The sequence below is a fragment of the Oreochromis aureus genome, linkage group 1 (genome assembly GCF_013358895.1).
Source record: "Oreochromis aureus strain Israel breed Guangdong linkage group 1, ZZ_aureus, whole genome shotgun sequence".
Taxonomy (NCBI): domain Eukaryota; kingdom Metazoa; phylum Chordata; class Actinopteri; order Cichliformes; family Cichlidae; genus Oreochromis; species Oreochromis aureus.
The window spans coordinates 24,006,635-24,032,567 of NC_052942.1; the positions used below are offsets into that span (position 1 = coordinate 24,006,635).

The following is a 25,933-nucleotide window of genomic DNA, read 5'->3' on the forward strand; positions in this document are numbered from 1 at the left end:
GACGCACCTGAGCGGGACCCGCAATCACCCCTCGCCGCCTTATCGTCTGTGCTATCTATGCTGTTGTGTTGTCGGGCTGTGAGCTGAAAAGCTACAGCCGGCTGTATGCGTACAGCAACCGTGTGTGAAAAGTGGTCAATAAAGAGATGCTGAAAAGCATGTTCATGGAAACATCGTTGGGTCTGCCGTGATATGTTTACAATGGGACTTCTGCTCCTGAACCTCTGCGCACAGTGTCTGCAAATCGGGGCTGTACGAAGTCACTTTCATCTTTACAGGACTGTAAGCTGTCATCTGTGAGGCGTGAGTGGTGTTTGTTTTTAACATAGTTCACGGTGGAGAATAGCTGCTGACATAATGTGGATCCGAAGATCCATAATTGACCTACCTGGGGTTGAAAGTCTCGATAAATGCACGGCGTTTCTGCGGGTACACCGTCTTCCGGGAGTGTGACGCTTATTTTGAGGGATGAAAAAAATAATAGAATATAATTTTATTTTTATATTTATTTAGGGCCTATCACAATAATCTTCCAATTTAGAAGTACAAGTAAAAAAAAAAAAGATAAAAAAAAGAACTAACATAATCAAAATACACTTCAGCTAAATACTTCTAATTTATTTTCCCCAACCACGCGGAGCCGCACTATAAGGACTAAAGAGCCGCAGGTTGCCGACCCCTGGCGTAGACGAATTTTAAATCTTTACTAAATCTGACTCAAGTATTAGAGTTGATTTTTATTTTATTTTATGTATTTGCTTATTATTACGGGGATATCTTGGAGATGCAGTGGACTTTTAAAAATCTGATTATTTAATCCGGTCTTGGAGAATAAGAGAATGCCTAAAGAATGAAAATCAAATAACCGAGTTAATAAAAACAAACACTGAAACTAATTATTAAAAACTAAACTGCTTAGACACCAAAACGTAATGGAATCTAAATTTTACTGATAACATAAAGTTCAAACTAAACAATACTACAAATAAAAACTAATAATCATGATAACTAGTTAACCCTATGGTGTAGCTGTTTACACATTCACCTAACAAATAAAAGATCCCTGGTTTGATCCTGGGGGCAGACACATATCCCCTTTGGAGGGCATACAATAAACAATTAGCAAAATCAAAGCATATGGAACTGCCCAATGTGGTGGCCCCTTGTGAGCAAGGAATTAGCTTTATATGATAGATAGAATTTTAATTCGAACATGCAAATATACCTGAAATAACAACAGAAAAGGAGAAAAAACACCTTAAAAAAACATCAAGTTTTCATGTATATCTCTATGTCTACACAATGTGTATGCTTGAAAAGAGTATAATTTTGAAAATAAGAGCTCTTCAAAGGTGTTTGACAATTAATACTCAGAGTTTTAAAGGTGTAGCCATGAAACTCTTGTAATTTCATGAGTGAATAAAGGTGGGATAGAACATTTGCTGCAGCAAACAAACGGAAAATACACAAATTTCAGTAAAATATGGTAAAAGATTCATGCCCTGCACTTGCTAGAATTAGTATAGATCAATGGAATGGTTTTCTCTTACTGCAACACAGTTTGATAATAATAAAAGAAACTGGCATCTCTTAAATTGTCTTTTGCATATTCTCGGCTCTGTTAAGCTTTTAATCAACACACTCCACATGTTCTCAAATAAGCTGGAGTGGCTGATGCTGTGCCATCAGATTACAGCACAATAGTTCTAATGTAACCCTCACTTTATATGCTTTAAAGCAGGATCAAGGTTGCTGGAGGGTTTTTTTTTCCTTTTTCTATACTTAGCTTGCCTTGCTTCTTCACAGTTAACACTATGAACAAACTCAGATTAGACAACAGGAGTTAAACAAAGGCAGCCGTTTTTATTAAAGGAAATATCCGTCAAGCGGATGAGCACTACAGTTTCCCTACTTTAAAGCAACACATTAGTGCTTAAAAATCCACAAAAGTTCAAACAGGTTTAAAAAGAAGTTCACAGGCTGAAAACACAAAAAAATGGCAAACTTTCTCCACTTGAGCTTACAAATAAATACAAAAAGTGTTCCTCAGCGAGCTGGCTGGACGCTACAAGCATCACGCTGTTTATTAAATATGTGGCATCATGTCATTCTCAGTGCAAAAACAACAAAACAACTGTAGACAAGAAGATGATGATGAATGCTGGAATGTATTTTAGTAGTGTCAGATTATGGAACATCCTGCAGGCAAACGTGACATGCTTTGTGTTTTATAAAGACACTTAATGTAAACTCAACTTCCTGTTTTTGTAAAGCACTGTTGGGACAGAATGAAGTAAGAGTGTAACGGGCATTTGTTTATATCTGCAGATCCTGTGTGGTGTTGAAGGAGGGGACAGACACGCCGGACCAAAGCAGTACACACACCGTGTCACTTCCTGCCACACCAGCGTTAGCAACAGTGAAGCCACGATTTGTTAGGATAGTCAGCAGAAGTAAGAAGTAAGAAGCAGTGAGCGACTACAACACCTGTGAAGCTTGTCTGGCTCGGAGCACATTTACACTCTCACACACATCAAATCCAGTGGTTCCACTCAATATACATACAGTTTCTGAACGACTGGTGACCCCATGTGTTTACAAAAAAAAAAAAAAATCTACAATTTACTTCAGTGCTTAACAAATGTAAACACACCTTTAACACAAACTTTAAAACCACTCAGGCTTTGAATCAAATAAATCTCAGAGTTTATCACTAAACCCTGTGAATGCTAAGAAGAGCCGGCTGCTACTTTAATCTTCTGCTTTGCAACCTGAAGGCTGGTAGAAACTCTCCGGTTAAATAGATTATGATCAGTGTGAAGTGGAAATCAGGTGCCAAGAACATCTCCAAAACACTCCCTGAGACACAATCCAAATAATCCACTGATGTTTGATCTCAGCAGTCATTGTTTGGCCAAAACATCACAGAAGAAAACTGAAACAAACAAACAAACAAACAGAGCATGTGGGAATGACTCCCCCTAAGCATCCTAGCTTTTATTTCCAATGTTGTTGTCATCTTATAATCTATTTGATAAATCCATGGACAGTATAAAAAAATGGACATAGCTACTGTGATGCTCATAACAACTTGCCAATCACAAGCTGCTAGCTAACCAGCATAACCTCAAAAATCTTTTTATCTGACACAAATGACCACCAATTTAGAAAACAGACTTAATCATTTATTTAGCGTGACCCAAAATGAGTGACTCAGCAGGAGAGTGTTTACACAGGTCAAATTCAATGGTCATTCCCCCCACAGTATTGCAGGTTTTGCCTTTAAAAAGAATTCAGTTTATGGCACTTCCAGGCTGGCTTCAATTTTTAGACTTGAAAGCTTCGTTCATCTTTTATACTGTCTATGAAAATGCACATCACAATAAACTGGAAATACCAGTTTAAAATGGTGAAAGGTCTACATCCTTATGGAATACGATCAGTGTAAAATGGAAAAACAGGTGCTAAGCGTATGCACTAAAAACTCCCTGAGGCATAATCCAGTTATCCAACAGGACATGGCTGAATCATCCATCCTAAAGTAGAGCTTTTATTTTGAAATTTTATAATGTACTTTGGTAAAACCGTGACTGCTGCTCTGTCTGTGCAGCAGGGAACTGCACACTTTCTACATCCTCTTCTCCAGCTTACAGGAGTAATAGAGTTCAGTATACATTTACAGTGGGGAATTCAGGGGCATTGCTACAGACTGTTATTTTATTCTCTACATAGCTTATTTTACTCAATCCCTGGTATCATGTAAGTCATGGCCATTTTGTAACAAACACATTATTAAGCCTCTTTTTGCAAATGTCTAAAATATGCTTATTACATGGTGAAAAATAAAATAGAAAGTAAACTGAACACAGCTCCATTATACTTGCTCTAATTTGAGTTCTACCAGAATCACAACGGGTCATTTGTTAGTCAAATCACCCGGCTGCTGTGATGGTCACATTCATGGCTGAGGTAAACACTCCCTCTTTTATAAAAAGGTGCTAAAAGTGCTAAAAGTGTACATTAACACCAATATATTTCCATTCAAACATATTAAAGTCTAAATTTTATCTACAGTAGAGAATCACATGGTGTTCCAGTTTCCCTATAGTAATACACAGCATTATTAATCGCCTGAAAAATTGGACAAATCTTTCTGTAGCTACAGTACAAAACTTTTAGCACAGGCGTCAGTCAGCTGGTGAACTGCAACCAATGTGCTGACACTTACAGACCAGGATTTGCAAAGTGGGGGAAAGGATCCTTGACCCAGAGCTGAAGGCTCAACAAAATAACTATCTATGAATTCTAAAATTCTGCTGTACCATCAAAAAGGGTGTATATACAAGCTGAGACTATTAATTCAGATAAAACAGGCATACTGTACCCATTAATCCCTCCCACGTTATCAGTGGGCCAAAACAAACTCAGATATGACTGAGACACTCTTTTCAATCTGTCCTGAAACCACTGACTTCTTGCAGAGTTCAATGAACTGTTCCTGCTGGCACATGGTTTATTAGCCAGCGAGCCAGCTGGTGGTCATAGGGAAATATTGGACTCAGCTCAAACTCTCCGGTGATACCCAAACTTTAAAAGAAAAGAAAACACAAACAAACAATAACCAGAAAAAAAGGGAAGTTCAGGGGTAATGCACTTATTCAGAGTTCATAATTTTTTTCTATCTATATTAATAAATCAAAAGAAACTGCTTATAAGTTGGGGAAAAAACCCCAACAACAACCTAAAACCATTTTTTAAAATTAAAATCTACTATTGGCTAACAACTAATGTAGGTGTAGATCCTTTTTTAGCCAAAAATCTGAAATCATGACTCCACATCTTCATGAGAATAAAGACAGCGTAAGGTGTCTGCCAGTGGGGCACAAGTAGCTTTTAACACGTTTAAATGAGCTTTACAGCTATGGTAATGTTTTCTGGTGAGAATCAGAATAATAGAGCTGTGGTTTACAAATTTTAGTGTACAAACAAATCACATATGTGAGGGTTCAAGCATTCACAACGCAGTCCTATTCGTTCAAATACAAAAAATTATGTTCAAATTGTGACAAGAGTGTTAAAAAAAAAAAAAGCCAAGTAGTCATGTGTCACATATAAGGTCGAAGCAGCGGACTTGAAACATTCAGAGCTCCGTTTTGTCAGACATGCAGTAGTCGCACTGGGTGAATAAACAGATCTAGTTTTTGTTTCTCTGGAGAGCCTCACACAGGTTCTGGTTTGGATCAGGTTCATGACTCATGATCTCAACACACTCCCATTCTCCGCTGCTGCTGGACCGCTTCACCGCCTCCACCACCGTCTGCACGTACAGACCGTCCTCAAACGTTGGTGCAGTGGCGACTGGTCCCCGTGCCCAACACCGGCGCTCCTCCTGAGCCTGAAAAGACTGCCTTAGCGCCTTCACCATGGAGCTCAGGCCCTGCAGGAGAGGCAGGGGCATTTCTTTTACCTCTGGTCCCACCCAACCGCTGTCGCCTACCAACAGCTCCTCGCTTTTACTCCCGTTGCGTTGCCCATACAGTTCTGTCCCTCTGGCAATTAATCTCCCAGTGGATCCAACTACCATAACCTCATGTACAAACGACCCCGGCATGTTGAAGTTTAGGGTCACAGTGCAGCAGACACCACTGGACCCTGTCCCACCCATCAACATTTGGAAGAAACAGAAGTCGTCGCTGGTCACGCGGCGGATCCCTCGGATCAAACCGTTTTGCTGCACAAAGGTCCGCAGTAAACCGTGCACGCGGTGTGCCCGAGTGCCTGTCAGGTAACTCAAAAGGTCGATGATGGCGGAGCCGACGGTGTGAAGACCGCCTCCTCCCATCAGCTCCTCGCAGGTCCAGCCGTACGACTGGTCCAGCAGGCTTGGACCATAGACTCGAACATCGCACACCTGCAGTTCGCCCACATATCCCTCCACCAGCAGCTGGCGCATTGCAACAAAAGCTGGCAGGAAGCGCAGGGTGTTACCCATAATGCTGAGCAGCTGTGGGTAGTATCTGGCTGCAGTGACCATCTTGAATGAATCCACAGCAGTTGCAGCTTTCTCACACACGACATTCTTACCGATACCTGAAGACAGACGGAGATTCAGCAGTTATTAACTTACTACACTGATCTTTGGCGTAGAACCAACGACAACAGATTTCACACAATTAATTTTACATAAGCTCAGATCTGCAGTAGTTTCAGTTCGATGCATCTATCAGAATGTGCATTTGATTGCTTTACTGTTCATTTCATTTCTTCATATTAGGTATGAATAAACCAAAATTATGCAACAGCATCTAGGGAGTGCAGCGTTCGTTATACATTTTATATCAGCCCTCACTAGCCTTTGGAATTGGTCCCATGGATTAGTCCCTCAGCGGGGAAACACTCAGGAAGTTGCAACTAAAACAGGAAACTGTGGTCAACGCTTAGGAATTCCATCAGATACAGTAAGCGCTGTATCAAGTACCCTTTGATTGGAAAACCTTGTTGATTATGTTTGCTTCAGTCTACTAACAGAATTTCTCTCTCTCTTTTTAAAAAATTTGTAGCTACACTTGCTGTTGATCATGGCTTTGATCACCATTAATCACACATCAATAACAAACCCTGAAGAATACATTACAGAGGAAATGTGTTTTAGATCTGACCCGCCACACCCAGCTGCTTCAGGGCACGAGCCGTTTTCACACGCAGCTCTGAACCTTTTCCACACCTCACCTGATGGAACTGTATGTGACACAGCAAATGTTTAACATAGTCAGAATGGACACTGAACGATCTCCAGCCTACTGGGACAAACGCTGCGTGACGGTTGACTGTTCTCGTGTGGCAACAGCACTACATAATTGTTTGGTGAAGTTCCAGCAAGTGAGTGGGCACTCATGTATGCTGCTTCTTGCAAGCTCTACCCAGGCAGTTCCCTCGCTTTAATCAAATGCAGTATTTCCAGCAGTGAGATTGCATCTAAAGTAGACTATCACTTGGTGTGTGCTACATGTGAGGTAGGGCAATTACCACACTTAAGTTTCCTAACAATCCATGGAGGTCATGTGTGAAAACAGCTACGGGTGCTAAATCGAAACCAGACCCAGAACTGAAACTTGAAGGGTTCCTATCTGACACATCTGGCTTGTGATGAAGTACAAAGATAAGTGGAGATACCTCCAGAGGAGGTGTAGTAGGATTATAGTCATTACAGGTGGAAGCAACTAATAATACATTTCCCAAAATAACAGCAATATCATGATACTGAGTCCTACAGTTCTGGACAAACTGTAAAACACACATAGAAGATACATCAAATACCCGTATAACTAATAATAAATGTCCCTAATGAGGCTATCAGCAGTAATTATATATTTATCCACCGCACTGTGTGTGTAATCAATATTTTACAGTTTAATAAGTGTGATTAATAATGCCACCGATGTGCTTTGCCCTGCTATCTGTGCTTTCCGCCATTTTCACTGTGTGAGTTTCTTCTTCACCGTAGCTTTGACTTTACCCTCAATTGACCAATAAGCATCATCACAAGCAGGCATGAGGCACTGGTCAGTGTTTCAGAACACTGCATGTTTTCATTAAAATTTTGTAATTTGGTACCAGAACACTGATAACTTGAAAGCATTATTGCAAGAGGAAGAAATATGCTATACTAACATGTTAATCTTAATATTTCAACCTTCATTTAGGGCGTTAACTCTTGAGATGATTTCTTTCATGAGATAGGCAGCACTAAATAGGGTTAGTGGTAGGAGAAACTGGAGGCCCTGTAGAAAGCCTGCACAAGAACAGGGAGACCATACAAACATTGTACGAAAGAGTGTTGCCTGACTTTGAACCCCTCTTGCTGTGACAGTGCTAAGAGCTCAGCCACTATGCAGCCAAACACACTGTGTTATATTATGTTATATTTGTGGTTATGGAGTCTTACCCAGTGCCTTGACTGCTATCTGCCTTGTCATGGATGGTGGAATATAGATGCAGACAAGGTCAACATCCTGATGCAGCAAGACGTCGTCAGATCGGCTGGTGTGAAACGGGATGCCGAGCTCCTTTGCCAAGCAGCATGCTTCCTCTTCACTTCGCCCCCAGAGTGCATGAACCTCAAAGCCTTCAGCTTTTAGCAGTGGGACCAGCACTCGGGCCGTGCTCCCCGTGCCAAACACACCGACTCCCGGCAGCATGGTAGAGCTGCTCAGTGGGACCCTATGTGTGAACCATCGCCAGTCGTTCCAGCACCTCAACAGCAAATCATCCACTAGCTTTTCAAGGCCTGTGCTGCTGAGTTAGCCTATAAAACAATTAACAATTGAACAGTTAAAGAACGATCAACTTTTATCCAATAACATAACAAAATCCTGGGAAACAAAAAAGCTCTTTGTGAATGCAGCAGTAAGAAATGAGAAAGAGTAGTGAATAAGTGCTTTACCCATTTATCCCAGCTTTATTGACTGTATCTACAGGTCTGGTGAAAGTTCAGACCAGTTTTTCTTATCAGACCTCTGTGACAGGCTCTCACACCGTGTCCTGCCACATACTTAACATGCCTTTCCTCGTTCACACCCACTGAATGTCAATGTCATCTTTTGTCTTTCAACCAGGCTAAACATGAAAACCAGCAGTCAGAACAATCTAATCATTTATCACTCACTTGATGTTGTTCTGAAAGTTACAAATCACCTGAACGAGTATGAGTTTATTCCCTTGTTTTCCTGATCTGGAATGATAATAGGCCGGTGACTGATTTAAATAGCAGGCCATATCCACATTAAATACATATGCATAAAAATCAACTAAGCTGAAAAACGTACACAAAAACACAAAAAATATGTCCATTTAACTAAGAGGATTTCCAGAAACGGTAATATAATTCAAAGAAAAAATTGAAATTGATTTATAAACATTAAATGAACTAAATGTACCGCTACAAAGACTACAGTCATTGGGGACAGAATGTGGACTCTTAGGGAGAAGTAAGGAGGAAAAAAGGAAAGGAATGTGCCGAGAGGAGAAACAGCAGAACAGCAGCTTTGGCTCAGGTGTGAACTTCTCTTACTCCATAAATTGCTGCACCTATTTTCCGTTTTCCTAGCAAAATATAAAGAAATGCGGGGTGGGTCCATATTTAGCTCAGTGCTATATAAGTGAATGAGCAGGTCTATCTTGCTGACTCTCCCTGTGGCCATGATGACTGTACAACAGAAGGGTGACTGAGGAAAGTCTGCGTGCCCCTGCACCTGCATTACCTGTGCAACCTTTGGGAACCTTCTCTAGTTTAAACCGCATCCGCGCCAGGCTAAAGCAGCTGAAAGCAGCTGAAGTCTCTCACACACCGACAACACTGGGAACTGAGCCGTGCCGTGTCAGCTAGACAGATGAAATATCAAAGGTATGACACACGGACTCGTCGTTTTCTGAATCAGAAGTAGTAGCTGGGGAATAGACATATTTTATAAAACACTACAAACTTCCTCAAAGTGGCCACGTCTTAGTCTCACACACGCGTACTGCTACAAGTGCACACACACAGTGAGCTAGCTAAACAGTCAGGTTATTGATAACGTTAGCTAGCACGTTCAGCTAGCTGGCCAGACAACCGCAGAGCGTGCACAAAAAAAAAACTCCAAGTAAACGCAGATACTTCTCGGGTTCACTGTTTAGGGTCAAAGTATCTACAAACGGGCATTATTTAAAAAAAAAATCCCAAGTAAAAAGCAAGGAAACGTTAACTACCTACTGTATTTGGCAGCACAACATCAGCGACGTCGGAAGGTGTCGAGCCGGGCGCTGCCCAGTTGCTAATGGTAACTTCAGCAGCAACAGCAATACTATGACGGGAACCGGACATACTAAAGCGGTGAAGATAGGTCACCGGCAAAAAATCAAAACGGAGGACACATAGGAAACACGTTACGTTTAAACACAAAGATACAAAAAGTTTCACAAAACCTTGCTTTTAAAGATATATGTTTATTAATGAATTAATACGTCTTACGAATAAAATATGTGCCCTTGCAGTTAAGGCATTACTTGACGTTTCAATAGTTTACCCATGATTCAGTGCGCTACCTGTACACATCCCTCAGTACGTTGACTAGTTTCACTCGTTTAATCTAAAATCTTTCAATTCAGTTTTATGTAAATCGCAACAACAGTTACCTCAAAGCTTCTTGCCAGTGGGCAGTCGTCTTGAAATAGGCCTACCCCAAAGCAGTTATCTGACTTGTTATTTTTAACCAAAACTGAAGGCGTAGCTACCAGTCCAATCTATCACAAAATCCACAAAATAATTTGCTGGCTTTGAGACAAAATTAAGGTTTAAAACGCTTTCTCTCTAAAAGTTATAGCCTAATTCTACCACATTTGCTATTGCAGTGTTTTCCCTTGTATTTCAGTTACTTTAGTGACATCCCTCTCATATAATGTCTCCGGTTAAATATATTTCGATCATTTATTCTGGTTAATTTCATTTGACAGTATTAGTTACAATTACACAGGTTTCACAGAAACAAACTCAAATATATATTCAATATTTGTTCGTGGACAATTAATAGTAATTTTTGTTTGTTTTTGAATGGAGGGCACATGTTTCAAAATAACCAGATAAGTGCCCTGATGCAAGTATAATCACACATCTGAAAGCATATTGATTTGCTCTCCTGATATTTAGACTGTAGTATTGATATTTTAACCTTTGGCTTTACTTATTGCAACGCAGATACCATTTTGAATGTATCTTTTTCCCCTGATAAGAACCCATTGTTAACTTTCAGTTCATCTGTTGGCACCATGAGCAACACACTGAACTTTAAACTTTTAGAGGTATGTGAGCGCTTATGTTTAATGCTGCTGTTGGCAGGGGTGACTTTGGTTTACATTCTTTTGCCTCAGCTTTTTCAAATAAAATTTATTTTTAAAAATACTTTTAAACTTTGGCGTTTACTTTGTGAAATGATCTTGGATGAATACGGTATGAGGTTTATTTGGCTACTACACATTTACAGTGTGTAAAATAATAAACAAAATCTGCAGAAATAGCTGTGTGATGATGATCAGAAGAGTGACACATGGAGCGTCCAAATCCACAACCATCCAGCCAACCACTAAACTAGCACAGGAGTGCAGAAAGGGTGATCAACAAGGCCATCAGGTGGATGATAATGGTTACTACCACCAGAACAGTGTGGCAGTTGACATGGAAAGATGAACAAACAATCCAAGGAAACAGGCTGAAAATCAGTCTAACTTTAAATTAGTGAATAATACCTGTTGAAACCTCTTTTGAAATTCTCACAAAATACACACATATGATATATCACCATGAGTAAAACACATCTGGACCACAAATCACTCCACATTCTCTATTGTTCACTGATTTCACCGTATTTGCATTACAGTGTAGAGGTTTGGGGCAATACTTATAAATGTTCGCTATCATCAGTCTTCATATTGCAAAAAAGGTCCATAAGGATAATCCATAAAACTGGCTACAGAGATCATACAAATCTGCTATTCTTAAAATCAAAAATACCAAAATTCACAGACCTGGTTCATTTTCTCACTGCACAAATTATGTATAAAGCAATAAACAACCCACTTCCTTACAATATTCTAAAATTGTTTTCTAAAAGGAAACGGGGATACAGTTTGAAGGGGGAATAAATTTAAAACATCCCTGAATCCGTACAACACTAAAAAGTCTTGGCATCTCTGTGTGTGGAGTTAAGCTGTGGAATAGACTAAGTGGAGAACTGAAGCAATGTCCCAGCATGACTCAGTTTAAAAAGCGGTTCAAAATTGTGGTTTTTGCAAAGTACAGGAAGGAGGTAGGGCTCTGATCGGGTGTTCTCACAACAGTGATGCGTATATATGTGTAGGTGCACAGGTATGTTTATATAAGTATATATTTAAAGTATAAATTTAAAAATATAAATTTGAATAAATAAAGAAAAAACATATGTAACATGTAATGTTATTGTAATGAAGAATTTCTGATGGACAGGGTATAAACAGGAAGAAAAAGTGTAGACTATTAATTACTAAATAGTGGAAAGGGTGTGGGATTAAATAAGATTATGCTTCTTCCTATATTTTAACATGTTCAAAATAAAGATTCAATACAATACACCTTCTGTGGATACTTATTAGATGTAAGCTGATTAGATATTTATACTGGTGGGGATACACTGTTTCTATTATTGACGGTGACTTCACAAAATGACATTTACTGATGACAGTGGCTGATGGTGTGATTAAGGGGGATAAAAGTGATAGGGTGAAATAAAAGCAGATGATCTGCTATAGCAAAAACTAAAAGGAGAAGCCAAAAGAAAAAGCAGAACATTAAATTATTAGCCTTGAATTTCATAAAATTGGTCCATCTAAAAACGTGTGTTATTCTCCATGGCTATTTCTGATTGCACATACGTTTGTTTTAAAGGATCAATAATTAATTAAGTTCTTTTGCTTTTTTTTTTTAACACGTTGATAGTATTTTCTTTACACACACGCCTACTCGAACGGTGTCATTACACACACTGACCAGCAGAGGCGTTATATCACTAACGGTTATGGACAGGAAGCGCAAGGAATTGTGGGACTTTTAGTTCTCAGTGGGGGACGATTACCCTGATAACAGAGCTAAGAACAAGACAAAACATTTACCGTTGAAAATAAAACAGCAGCCGTGAATTCAGCATATGCAAGAGCTTCGTGTGCTCCGCGGCCGGCTAATCTCGGGTGTATTTAGTCGTCGTACGAAGGAGAGCGCCTCACTTTTGCTAAAAAATAAACAGGAAGTTGTTAGCGTTGTGGGACGTGTAGTTCCGCTTGCAGGCCGCCGAGCTTGATAACATAGCATAGAATAAAGAAACAAAAATAAAATAATCTTAAATTCACCCGAAGGCCGCAGATTTAGCCTCGGCGCTGAAGTAAATATGCCTGGGTTCACCTGCTGTGTCCCCGGCTGCTACAACAACTCGCACCGGGACCGGGAATTGCGCTTCTACACGTTTCCTAAGGACACCGCACTCAGAGAGCAGTGGCTGAGGAACATCTCCCGGGCCGGGGTCAGCGGCTGCTTCAGCACCTTCCAGCCGACTACGGGGCACCGAGTCTGCAGCGTGCATTTCGCCGGCGGGAGGAAAACCTACAGCATCCGAGTGCCGTCCCTCTTCCCTCTGCGAGGGGTGAATGAGCGCAGAAGTCGGCGGGGCAGAGGCAGGAAAGTGTCCGCGGCGGTTCCCGCGCCCGCCGCAGCTGCGACCTCCGGGATTGTTGTCACCAGTACCGTGCTGGGCAGCACCGCAGAAGGAGCCGAGGCCAACGCAGGTGGGGAGGCGAGCGATGACAGCATCACCGTGGTGCAGATAGGCCAAAACGGGGAGTACCTGGGCACCGCGCGACTGCCCGTCCAAACGGAGGGGACTTCTTACACGGGGCAGGTCGGCGGTGCAGCCGAGGTCACGGCTGGCGACTCCCAGGCGGACACCTCATCCGCGGCGGCACCCGTGCAGTATGTCAGCGTGACCAGCAGCCCGCTGGACCACTCGTACTCTCTGACCACCGGCACCACGTCGGCCGAGCTGCTGAGGAAGCTGAACGATCAGCGGGACATCATCGCGCTCATGGAGGTGAAGATGAAGGAGATGAAGGCGACCATTCGTCAGCTCCGGGTGGCGGAGGCCAAGCTGCAGGAGGAAGTGCGGGAACGGGACCGGCTGCTGTACGGCAACACGGTGGCTGCTAACGTTCGGAAGAAAATCTGATGGGATGGGTGAACATCCCCGGAGACGAGCCGTTACACAGACTCAGACTGACGGAGAGCAGGAGACAGCAGATCCAGCCCCGATTTCTACGAAACTGAGAGCGATGACAATTTATTTCCAACAAGTAGAGCTGATTTTTATTTTATTTGTGTTTAATTTTTTTTGTAGGCTGGCTAGTTGATGTAGCTGATAGTAATAAACTTATTGCTATTCTCATTGAAACATGCACAGTCCGCCTCTGGTCTGCAGCCAAACCAAGATCACATGAATCCATTCAGATGAGACTCGTAGTTTGCACAGACTCACATGTTTGACTTATTTATGACCGGACAGACTGAGGGGACACCGGCGAGGAACATGCTCAAAACTGCCTAGCTGCGTAAAGTGTTTTTTGTCCTTAAGCTGTTTTTGTTTTGTTTTTCCAACTGAGTTTAGGAGGCTCTTGTTGCAAAAACAGGAAAACAAAAACACCCCACAATAACATGCAAAAATGCGCCAAGATGAAGTATCTATAGGATTTTGTTTTAACCAAAACACTAATCTTGGCCTGCTTATGGTTGTAGTGAACTAAATAAAACTCTACCACGACTGTTTCAGAGTTGCCATTAAAGGTACCTTAAGATTATTTCCATTATTTTTGTTGCTAGAAGTATTTTTGCAACTGAGAAGAAAAAAAAAAAGACTTGAAGAAATTCCCCAAAGCTTTAAAGGGCACTTAAAATGAATTGTTATTAAAGGATGCTTCTTGGGGACGTTTTTTCCATAGTTTTTGGGAAGCAGCACCTGCTTCTTTTTTCTTTTTTTTGGTGTTATTTAAACATTTTACGTGCCTCTTCACTATTCTCCACACAGATGATTAGTGGCCACATATTTGTCCTGTTCATCAGTGTTTTAAGCATAGGATATTACAAACATTTCATATTTTTGAAGCTGATCTGGCAGCTCATTGTTTAAGATTGGCAAGTTATTTCTCAAGCCAACAAGCATTTTGTCTCATAGCAGCATTTTAGAGACTTCTGGTGGGAAAAAAGGATCCGACAGTGTTTCTGTTGTTTTCTTTTTAAACCTTCATTGATATTGGGGGGGTTTGGCTCATGTGATCTCATCTCCAGACTGCAGGTGAGGGGTTTGTTTTAGAAAAAACAATAAAATGAGATGAAGATTTGCAGTGGCTCTTGTAAGTCATATTACAATATTTTTCAGCTGTGTTGAGTTGTGGACAAAATAATAAAATTTGTATGAAATAAACTTATAAAAGACTTGTGTTGGAAACCTTACAGTTTACAATCGTCACGTAAAGTGCAGTGATCTTAAAATTATTCACACCCAAAATTTAATTGGATTTGAATTTGTCGCGAGTGGGTGACAGGTCTGGTCTGCAGGCAGGGCAGTTTACATCATCATCATCATTGTTGAGCATTAGTGGTGTCTTCACAGATGGACAAGTTAGATATTCTGTGCAGATTAATAGCTCTGCATCACAGAGATGCTGACTTTAGGTCTACAAATCTCTCTCTTTAGCTCACAGGATGCGAAGTATTACTTCTATCAGGAATTTTAAATTATGAGTGGTCAGAAAACAGCTTTATATTTCACTTCATTGTCCAGGCTGGACGTCAAGAACATATCAGAGTTTTTGGATCTTCTTTGTGTGTTTTCTTTTCTTTGCATGTCAGAGTTTTAACTTGCTTTTGTGGCTCTGTTTATAAACCCGTGCTGTGACCGTTGTTTGGATCCAGCACCCACTGAAAACCTGAATGTGATGGCCATCTTTGGCCTGCTGAAATCATATTTCTAATTACACTGTATGTTAAATGCTATTTCTAAATGTCCGAGAAGCTGTTTTTACCAGCTTAGTTACAGTGAGTGAGAAGTGTTTTTGGCCCCACAGTATTTTGTTGCTTTTCCCTAAAGTTTTACATAGCTTTTTGCTGGCATCACATTCAGAATTACAGAGATAGGACTTTATTTAAAAAATAAATCTCAGTTTTATTGCACAAAACTGAAATTTCTAATCAAATATCTAATTCTGTTTATTATGGCTTACACTGAAACTGGGTTGTATAATGTCAGAACAAAATATGAATTCTTTATTTCTCTCTCTCTTTGCTAGCATAAATAACAAGCCTAAACTGATTAAAGGACCAACTCACCAAAGAGAAATCACTCCTCAAAAAATGATCTCTAGTCGTATTTTGCTTCAGATTTACTAAGCAAATTGTCGTATTTTAGTTGACTGGAGGTCAAAGAAATTGATTCTTCATCTTGTCCAGTCTAGAGTTTCAGGATAGGAATAATCATCTGTACAGTCTGAGTCTGAAGCATGATTTTTACCCTCTAGATGGCGCTGGGATAAAAGCTTGAAGCAGAGAAGCTTCAGCTCCTCTCTTTATGACCTAATTTGCTTGATCTATCTGTCTGTGTCTGCTGGCCAATCTGATGCTCATTTGCTTAATTGTTACAGATTTTAAGGAAGTGAAATGCTAATTATCTTAACACGAACGTAGGCATGTAATGCAGTTTCACCACTCACACTGGAACGGGTAATTTTTAAACACCTAATGTATTAATGTGAAACAGAGAAAGGGGGAGCGATGGATGAATGGATGGACAGAGAGCATTGGAAAGAGCGAGGATCCAGATCCTAATCTCATCTGGATTTATCTTTTCTACTCCCTACAGTGTTGCGTAACGCCTTAATCCAGTGCTGTCAATCAAACTTACACAACTCTATCTTCCTTCTCGATGGCTGCTGCCGTTTACCACTGCAATCAGGCCAAATGACATCTTCTCAAGGCAGGTTATCAATTATGTAGACATCATTTTATGTGAATTAAGTACAACAATGAAAGCAACATGTGATTACGAAATCCACTGAAATAAGAGTTTATATATAAACACGGAAAATCTTTGAAATGTGTCAGAAAGGATGCCTTTATCATAAGTAATCCAGGTCAAAGTTCATAGTTTTGCTGGTCATAATCTAAAACATTAAGGAAGCAATGTTAGAAGTTGCATGACATCCTTTTGCAGTTTCCTATAGCTGTGTAATAATCCACCTTTATCTTTCAGTGTGTGAGTCTAGATCAGGCGGGGTCATCCTTGGACAGCTGACAGTCTGCAGGATTGCCATTTAAAAACTCCGTCATATCCTACTAATGCTGCTGCTGCATATTTTGTCCCATCAACATGCAGCAATAATTTAAGTTAACTCTTATTTGATTGTTCCTGCCTACAGAAACCCTGAAGACTGAACAATATAAAGTCCTTGACTTGGACAATCATGCATGTACGGAGGACTTTTGCGAGATCTCGCAAAAGTCCGTCTTAGGAGGAAGAGGAGGAGGAGGAGAAAAAAAAAATTAAGACGGACTTTTGCGAGATTTCGCAAAAGTCCGTCTTAATTTTTTTTTTCTCCCATGTCCCCTGCGGGGCTCCGTATGCATGCATGTAAAACATGGACATCATTTCCAAATCTCAAAAATGAAGCCAAAGTTCCTCAAAGCATGCAGTCTTTCTGGTGGCCAACAGAGGGCGACTCCTGTGCTTACAAAAAAAAAAACAACTGAATACAATTTTGGGGGTAAAACAGTCCTTCAGATCCTTTAATCTGTGAACCTCTTTCCTTACTTTGTGGTTTCAGTTGCTAGTTTTGTGTCTTACGTAAAATGGCATTATGTTTACTTTTAAATCTGCGGTCCCTGTTAGAGCCAAAAAGGAGGTTGAAGGAAGGTGTGGGAGTCCCCCCCCCCCTCCCTCATCATTTCCAGTTTCACAACATCAGGAACTTAAGGCTTCACAATTGTATTTCACTAACCAGTGGGTGATTTTACTGTGAATACATCCATTGTTTAGCTATATATAAACAATGGAAAAAATTTTTAGGATAGCAAAAAAATCTAGATAAGTTCACCCAGTTTTCTTCTTCTTTCGCCCAGGTCCTGAAGCAGCAAAGCAGGCCCAGACTAACTCTTGACCACCACCATGTTTGACTTGGTAAGATTTTCTTTTTAAGAAATGCTGTGTTAGTTTTATGCCACACGTAACAGTAACTCAAACCTTCCATAAAGGTAAACTTTTGTCTCGTCAGGGCAAAGAATGTTTTCCCAAAAATCTTGGGGATCATAAAGATGTTTTGGGGCCAATGTGGGTTCTTTTGAGACTGTTTGGATGAGTTATTGAAGCGCTTCTTCGGTAACAGTGGCCCCTCCTGAGAAGGTTTACCACAGTTTGAAGTTTTCTCAATTTTTGGATAATAGCTCTGGAGTCCCAAAGGCTCAGAAATGTCTTTGAAACCTTTCCCGACTGATAGATGTGAATGACATCTTTTTCATGGCACCGTAAATGTTATCAATTCTGAGCACATCTGCAATATGACATTGCAAAGAGATGAATTTGATGAGCTAATGCAGATGTTTCCAGGAGGACTTTTTGCCAAAGTAGCTCCCGTGATGTATCGATTCAGGGCAGCAGCTTGGGACACAGACAGATTATTCTGCAGTTGATGGTTGTTCTAAGCCGCAGATTAACAATGGGTTCCCATTCCTCCTGTGTCGGTATGCAGATGTCAACCAGGACTTATACTGATGCACAGAGTGTGAGCCATCTGGGAGGGTGAGGAGGGGGATGTAAGATGGAATCGCAAGGAAGTTAAGGAGTAAAGATCACAATCACCCATTTTCAACAGTTTAACAGTTCTGTCTTTGTCTTGTCTCTTATTGTCATAACCCAAAAAGCGGATGAATTCTCTCGTGGGCTGAGGCTATTCCCAGAAGCCGCTGTGTGACCACATTGGACTCCCAGGTGAGCCTGATTGTCTTATCCTCACTGGGATGTCATCCATCTGTGCACAAAAAAATCCTCCTGCCTTCTGACACCTTTAATAATGGTATGCTTCACTGTTCTCTTACGAAGTCCCTGTTTAATGGTTAAAACTGATTTTTTGCAACAGGTAGGTGTCTCACAAGTGCAAACAGCAAAATTATTATAAGATCATATATCTGTGTTTCAAACAAATGTTCCAAATACTGAAAACCGGAAATGAGAACACTCTAATCCACTGTGCTATGATGTGATGCTCTCATTGGTCTGTTGCTCCAAGCCTCCCCAGTGCACACACACACACACATATACACATACACACTAGCACAACATCCTCTTACTCTCTGTGATGCATTGGTCCCTTTCACTGTTAATCCAGCTGGGTTGTGCCTCCGTGCATTGCTGCACTTTTGCCATCTGATGAATTCCCCACGGATGGTCGGAAAAATCACATTTTAGGCCAGAAACTTTGCACTTTTTGGATTTACGTCAAGTGGGAGCTTCACATCAGAGCCTCTTGCTTGGGGGTGGTACTCGGCTCCACGGGACTTCTGAGCCGAACAATGAAGTCCCATCCAGGCAGTTCGACGGTGCTGCTGCCCATCGCCCTCTGCCTCAGTAAGGAACTTGCCGTACTCTCCAGTTGTAGTGTGACTGTGTTGTACGTGTTTGTGTGCAATCCAGTCTTGTGGGAAAACTTTCTAAGTGTTGAGTGTGCTCTTCACTGCCCCACTTTTGTCCTGGGTCTGAATGCAGATATAACGTTTCTTTGCACTTTCAGGTTTGTCAGAAAAGGTCCAGAGAAGTTCAGATGGCTTATAAGGGATGTTCCCTTCAGCTTGTTCTGATATTGATGAGAAAGGTTTTACAAATGCACTCACCTTAATGAAATGCTCCCCAGGCTGTTTGTGTGTTTGTGTGTGTGTGCATGCAGAAAGGTGTACAACATTGTGTATTTGAGTGTGAACACCAATGGGATGAAACTAAGTAGATTTAGCTGAGGACAAATTGGAGCCTTCTTTTCATACCACGTTATTTTTCTGCTACAACACATATTGAATTTTATTTAACCTTTACTTTACCGTAATATCTTTCAGATTAAAATCTTTTTTCCAAGCACACATTGATTTAAAAAAAAGGAAATAATAAAATAGAATAAAATAGATACACAGCACAATGCAGGTTATCAATTACACTCTTCAGTTACAGAATTTTTCTCCCAGGGAAACAAAACCATTTATCTTTGAGATAAAGATTAGATTCAAATATTTTATTTGCCATTTGTACAGATACACTAAGTCTGGGTACACAGGAAACCACGTGCGGAGCTTAGAGTCAGGGTCAAATAAATAGTCTTCAGAGCAGACTTTAAAAAGTCTTCTCTGAAGAATATATTGTGTTTTTTACTTTGCTACATTTATTATATTAGTGTTAATGTTATTCAGTATTTGAATTATGTAGATTTGAGCATATATAACATAAAGAACACACAAAATATGTTTTTATCACAAATCAAACTTCTCAGAAGTTCATAAAGGTACAGCTGAAATGATTAACTGATTAACCACTTTTTCATTTTGTGCTCAATTTTCTGCTGCTTTTATATTTGTTCAGAGTATCTGTGGCTGGATTTCTCGCAAATTTTTAAAAAAGGGTAAATAAGTTGATGCAGAAGAAAATAATCAGTTTCAGAAGAAGCTCAGGCACCCTGTAAGATGCTTGTGGTAATATTGATTATTTTATAAGTTATATTAAATATATTTATTATATATTATTTTATATTTTATGTTATTATCTTTATATAATATTTTTATTAATAGTAAATAATGTGAATTCTGCTTCCACCTTGGCTGTCCCAACATTATAAAGGTTTTTGGGGTTGACTTTTTAACATAGCTACATAATGTCCTTGAATAATCACCACAAGGATGTTTCTGCAGAAAATTAAGGCATTGCAGTGAACACGACCTTTATCCTTTTGCATATAAAAGTCACAACATCATCATTTTATCCCCATTTGTCATTTTTGTGAAATTTTGTCTAAATCGGAACTATTGAGTTATCACAAAGCAACATATTTATTGAGGTCACAATGTCTTGTTGACCTTTGAGTGCAGAAATGTAATCAGTTCATCCTCGAGTTCAACTGAACATTTGTGGAAAACACGAAGAAATTCCCTGGAGACATTGTGCTCATGAGAATACTTTCCAACAACCTGGAAACATAATGCAATCAGCCGTGACTGCCAGTGGTGGTGAGGCGTGCAACCGCATTTCATGAATGAAGCTCATTTGTGGAAAAAACTACCAAGTTGTTGGAAATTTCACAACAGGAATTCATTACATTTTTGCTGAGACAGCTATTAAAAAACATCTGCAAAGAAAGAACACGGAGAAGCAAAAGCATAGAAATACATCAGGGCTTTAAGGATGCAGCTAATAACGTGCACTGGCATTAGGCAGAAACAAGGTCGTCTCAGACTGATTGAATCACAAAAGTTCCAATTAACTTGTGGAGAAAAGGCAAAAATGTCTGAGATGTCACCAATTTCTGAGCTAATTTTTTAGACAAGCGGTTTGTTTTTGCAATGCATATGCTTTTGTTTTATACCCTTTGGTCAAATGTATACAGACAGCCAGATCTCCTTTAGGATTGCTGATTAAGCTCTGTTTTTTAATTCAAATATCAATGCTTCAATATTCAGTGATGTATAAAATAAGATCAGTGTTCTTTACACCCTGTGTAAGCAGCTTGTCCAGAGCCAACAGTAGTTCTGAATCACAAAGGCAGAAATTAGACAAACTGCACTCAGTCACATCCAGCACATTGGGGAGAGAGCATCCAATTCCTGTGGAAAGCCTGGAGCCAGAAAAATGAAGGCTGGTTTAGCATCAGATTGATGTTTATGGTTTTAGGGCTGACCCTGGAACAGCTCATCAGGTCTGTTGGCAAACTAATGTGTTTGAGGCCAACGACAAACTGAAAGCGATCTTGCAGTACAGATTTACTCTCACCAAATCAGTGCTCCAGTCAGACCTTGTGTCTCAGCTTTTCAGGAAGGTTTCAGTGAAAACTCAAACTACAGAGGGACATGTTTTATATGACATGTTATATGTGAGCTGACCAATGCAACCATACAGCTTATACATGGCTTTATAGTCCAACATGGAATTTGGCTCTGAGGGTGTATAATCCCTCCAGATGAATGGAATACAACATATTTCTGTATCTGTTTGATCCATCTAAGCACCTGATGGATCACGCCTATGAACATACAAACACACTGTATTCAAATCCTCAACAATCTAGTGGTTTTATTTTTCTCCCATCATAAGTTTAGTAACACTGTATTTACAGTCTCCTCATCTATGCATTCATTTGTTCTGCACTGAAAAAATGAGTGTTTTATATGTTTTTAGAGCTCAACTGTGAGAAAGAGCATCAACCTTCTTTAGATAAAATGATCTTTTTGTAGTGTTCAAAATATGTCTTGTCTTTCCTTCTCCACCAGGCTTGGTCCCCGTGTGTCTCAGCGCCGCAATCCCTGTTTCATGTGGTTCCATCTACAAGCGCTTTGCTCAGTGTTTACTCACACTCGGGGACAGTTTAGTGGACACACAAAAAGAGCAGAGCACACAGGACATCGATGCCATCTGCAGGTGTGTGTTTGTGTGTGTCAGTCTGTCAGTGCACGGTACGGCTGTTAATCTGTCTTGAAGTTGCTCTGATCAGTTTTTATAAACTTTCTGGTGATGGTGTTATAAAAAGCTGAATGGCTGTTACTGACATTTTGCGGACACATGTGTGGTGCATTTTGTCCTTTCAAAATATTTTTTGGACTCACCTGTTTTTAATGCACACCAACCATGTTATCGTAGGATGAATTTGTGAATCAAATTCAGTTTTTCAGTTCTAAATAAACAGATCTGACCAATCAGGCCACTGCATCTGGCAACCAGTGTGCTCGTAGGTCAAAATGCGAGTGATCTGGAAATGGTAAGATAATACTGGTTTATCTCAGACACACTGCTAGTTGCTGCTCTGGGTCAGCTGGCTCTCTGCATCCTCAGATGTAGTTACAAGTCCTCCAACAACAGCTCAAACTGCCTCATTGACGTCCTGAAATATGTATAAAAGCAGCCTTCTCATGAGAATCGGATGAATCTCAGTTTCTTCTGCTTTTTGTTTAGAAACATCAGGGCCAGCTCATCAGCGCTTGATATACTCAGTTGTTTAGTGGTGCATTTTTTTTTTAGGAAAAATGCTTCACCAAAACTTGCTTTAGAAAAATTTGGATTTTTGTATAGTTTTTTTCTCACAATGCGCTGTGTGCAAAGGTCTTAAGAATAAACATATGAAGCTGGAAATAAACATAATAGGTCTCCTTTGAATTATCAGAAAATGAGCCGTCTTAAGTCTGTGACCCAAAAGTGATGTCAGAGGGTCCTGGAGGACACCAGAGAAGTGATAAACCACAGGAAGTTATTGTCAGCTGCTTATCAGCTCTGTAGTAATCTCATTACTTTAACATACTGGGTTATTATTTATGTTATGTGTTGGAGATGCTAACCTCTCTTCCTGTCCTGGTTCCTTGAAGGTCCTGGAACGCATTTCACGTTTGTGCCAACTCAGCTCTGGCCGGCTGTCCTGGAGAAGCAGCAGCTGTTTGGGAGTCTCTAAGACAAGAGTCCAGGAAGACAGAGTTTTCTGGAAACCTCTACAACATGTGCGCCAGCCGCACAACGCTCCCACCCAGCACCGTGCCTGCAGCTCAGAGCCCCCCCACGTCCGACCAGACAAACCAGGAAACACTGAAAGGGCAAACACACAAGCACAGCCCCACGCTCTTCACTGTACTGCTCCCTGCGTGCGGCATGCTGCTAGTTCTGCTCAGGAGTTAGTTGACCCATATTAACCCTTCGGTCAGAGTGATGCCAGCAGGCCATCACAGTCCTGCTGCCCCTACAATCCAAACAAACAAGGGCGCACAATCCATACAAGTCACTCTCATCATAATCCTTAAATAAGGATTGCTATAACTGGATCAGTTTGAAATGTTTGGTTCAGTACACTAATACAGCATTGAAGCATTGAAAAAATTTGAAGACTGGCCTTCTGTCAGACAGAAGCCTCTTACATGAAGTGCACCAAGTTTTCAATCACTGCAAGAGTTTAAATGATTTTGATTAAATTTGCACGATCTAATATTTATTATTCTGTTATAGAAGAGCGAACAGTTAATGTAAGGAAGAATAAACCCTTTCCCCACAACTCTTTAATGAGGCAACTTAGCTGAAAGAAAAGCTCTGGTTATGAAAAATATATATCTTTTAGCCCTGCTGCAGTTCATCACCAGTGTCCCATGATTTGAGGACAAAGGAGATTTTGAGGCATGCTGTAACGCCAGGTGTTCAGATCTGCATGCGACCTAATCAGGTGTGATCCGGAGGAGGGTATTATCAGCGAGGGGGGCGAACCGTGTTTTTGTGCAGTAGGTTTAAGTCATCACCCTGTTTGACTGGTTTAACGACATGAAATCAGATTTATGTGACGACAGACTCTCTTATGTGCTGCTACATGTTATTATTTGTATAAACAGAGTTATTTCATGTGACTTTAACCCAGTTTAAAGATGTCTCCTGTGGGAACAGTGTGCACATGTCTCAATAAAATGCACAAAAAGCATGCAATAAACATTTCCTTGGACAGTAATGAAGAATAAAGGACAACAAGAACATTAGTCAGCAGTCTGAGTCTCCTTAGTGTGTAATTGTCATTTGTAAGAATGTTTTTAATTTCTTTCACTGGTTTTCACATCACTGGTGTATTTGCTGCATCATGTTCTAGTTTTGCATTATTTAGTGGGACATGCAACTTTGCATCACTGTGATTTTTCACCATGGAAGGTATGTTAACATACATGACACAATCCTGCTGAGTGATTGAAACTATTACTTATCCTAAAATCAAATGCTTTGAGTCAGGTTTTATGTATGTGTGTGTGTGTGTGTGTGTGTGTGTGTGTGTTTCTGTGTGTAATCTTAATACCCTTAAGCTGTTTCATAACAGCAGAGTCATGATTAATCTCATCTATCTTTATTCATCCACTGTGTAGCAGGTTGCACCTCAAAACACTTAAAATCAGTCTCAGTGGCCTCAGAGCAGATAAACACCGCAGGTAGGAAGACTTGAACATGATGTGAGGAGTGATGACTGATGCTGTGGCAGTCTCTGGAACCTCAGGTGGACCTTAAATACCTTTAATATTTATCAACCACCAGATTATCCAAATCTCACAGGTTAGCCTTACCAGCGCTCTTTCATAGTTTTAAGTGTCTACGTCTCATTCCATTTGCACTACAGATTTATCTGATTCCAGTTTTGGCCTGAAATCCATCAGACTGCCATCAAAAAGCATTTTGCTCTGTCTAAAAATACATATATAAAAGCCAGATTAAAATCCTGACTGGTACATGAAGACTGAATTTCAATACGACCATCAGTGAGTCTGCACATAACATGGCAGGTCGCCACAAACAGAAAGGGGAAAAGCTGCCGTGCCTAAATGAACACATTTTAAAGGTGTTCCTTTAGTTTGAGCAGGAATCTAAAGTTGGAGTGTTTGTCAAAGAGTGCAAAAAAGACAAGACAGTGTGTTCCTATGAAGACTATTAAGAATTACACTGAAAATGGGTGGAATCCACCTAGAGGGTGCTCAATCAGCAAACAGAGCTACACTGCTTATAGATAAAAAGCCTAATTTTTCTTTTAATTTTTGCAAATATAACATGGATTATGAGCATGATTTGAAATGAAAACTCACATTCAGCTTATGTATGGATTAGTTTAACTAACAAGTCTGCAGATTGGTTAGTTAAATAAAACTACAACAGACCTGAGCAGCAAATGAAAACAGAAACATACATATGCAGAAGCATCTAGTTCCGGATGCTCAATGGTGACCGCTGACGCTGCTCCCTTTTTGATTGAATCCACATAGCATGGTGCTGTGCTGTGCTGACTTACACATACACTTACACATACTTTGTGTAAATCAGCACAGCAGTCTCCCAGGTCAGGTAACTAAAAGTGTTTGAGTTGAAAGCAGCTGGACTTCTGTTCAGGTCCTTAAAATCATTTCACCTCTCACCTGAAAGGCTTCTTCAGTTCTAACAGCTGATGGTGAGTGCAGGTTGTTTAAGTTCACATACTGTGACCCTAGCAATTCACACCTTGGCTCATGTGAACTAGAAAGAGAAAGAATGGTAAGAAAGGTATTTTATTTAAAAGTCTTTCCACTGAGCTCTTCTATACTCAGTTCCAATTCGCT

General features: G+C 40.3%; 3 protein-coding genes across 3 annotated transcripts; 2 read left to right on the forward strand and 1 right to left on the reverse strand.

The window, feature by feature from the left end:
- Positions 1-1,843: 1,843 nt before the first annotated feature.
- Positions 1,844-12,477, reverse strand: gfod2 (glucose-fructose oxidoreductase domain containing 2). The gene is made up of 3 exons (XM_039611061.1): positions 9,748-12,477; positions 7,946-8,305; positions 1,844-6,090 (listed from the first exon to the last, which is right to left on the reverse strand). The coding sequence occupies exons 2-3, from the start codon at positions 8,196-8,198 to the stop codon at positions 5,195-5,197; spliced, it is 1,149 nt and encodes a 382-aa protein (XP_039466995.1). The 5' UTR covers positions 8,199-8,305; positions 9,748-12,477; the 3' UTR covers positions 1,844-5,194.
- nrn1lb (neuritin 1-like b) lies at positions 9,267-24,343 on the forward strand. Its single transcript, XM_031758103.2, has 6 exons — positions 9,267-9,403; positions 17,720-17,777; positions 18,518-18,584; positions 18,982-19,220; positions 22,115-22,262; positions 23,201-24,343. Exons 4-6 carry the CDS (start codon positions 19,166-19,168, stop codon positions 23,502-23,504), a joined length of 507 nt encoding a protein of 168 aa, XP_031613963.1. The 5' UTR covers positions 9,267-9,403; positions 17,720-17,777; positions 18,518-18,584; positions 18,982-19,165; the 3' UTR covers positions 23,505-24,343.
- thap11 (THAP domain containing 11) lies at positions 12,607-15,038 on the forward strand. Its single transcript, XM_031758006.2, has one exon. It carries the CDS (start codon positions 12,951-12,953, stop codon positions 13,779-13,781), a length of 831 nt encoding a protein of 276 aa, XP_031613866.1. The 5' UTR covers positions 12,607-12,950; the 3' UTR covers positions 13,782-15,038.
- Positions 24,344-25,933: the final 1,590 nt, after the last annotated feature.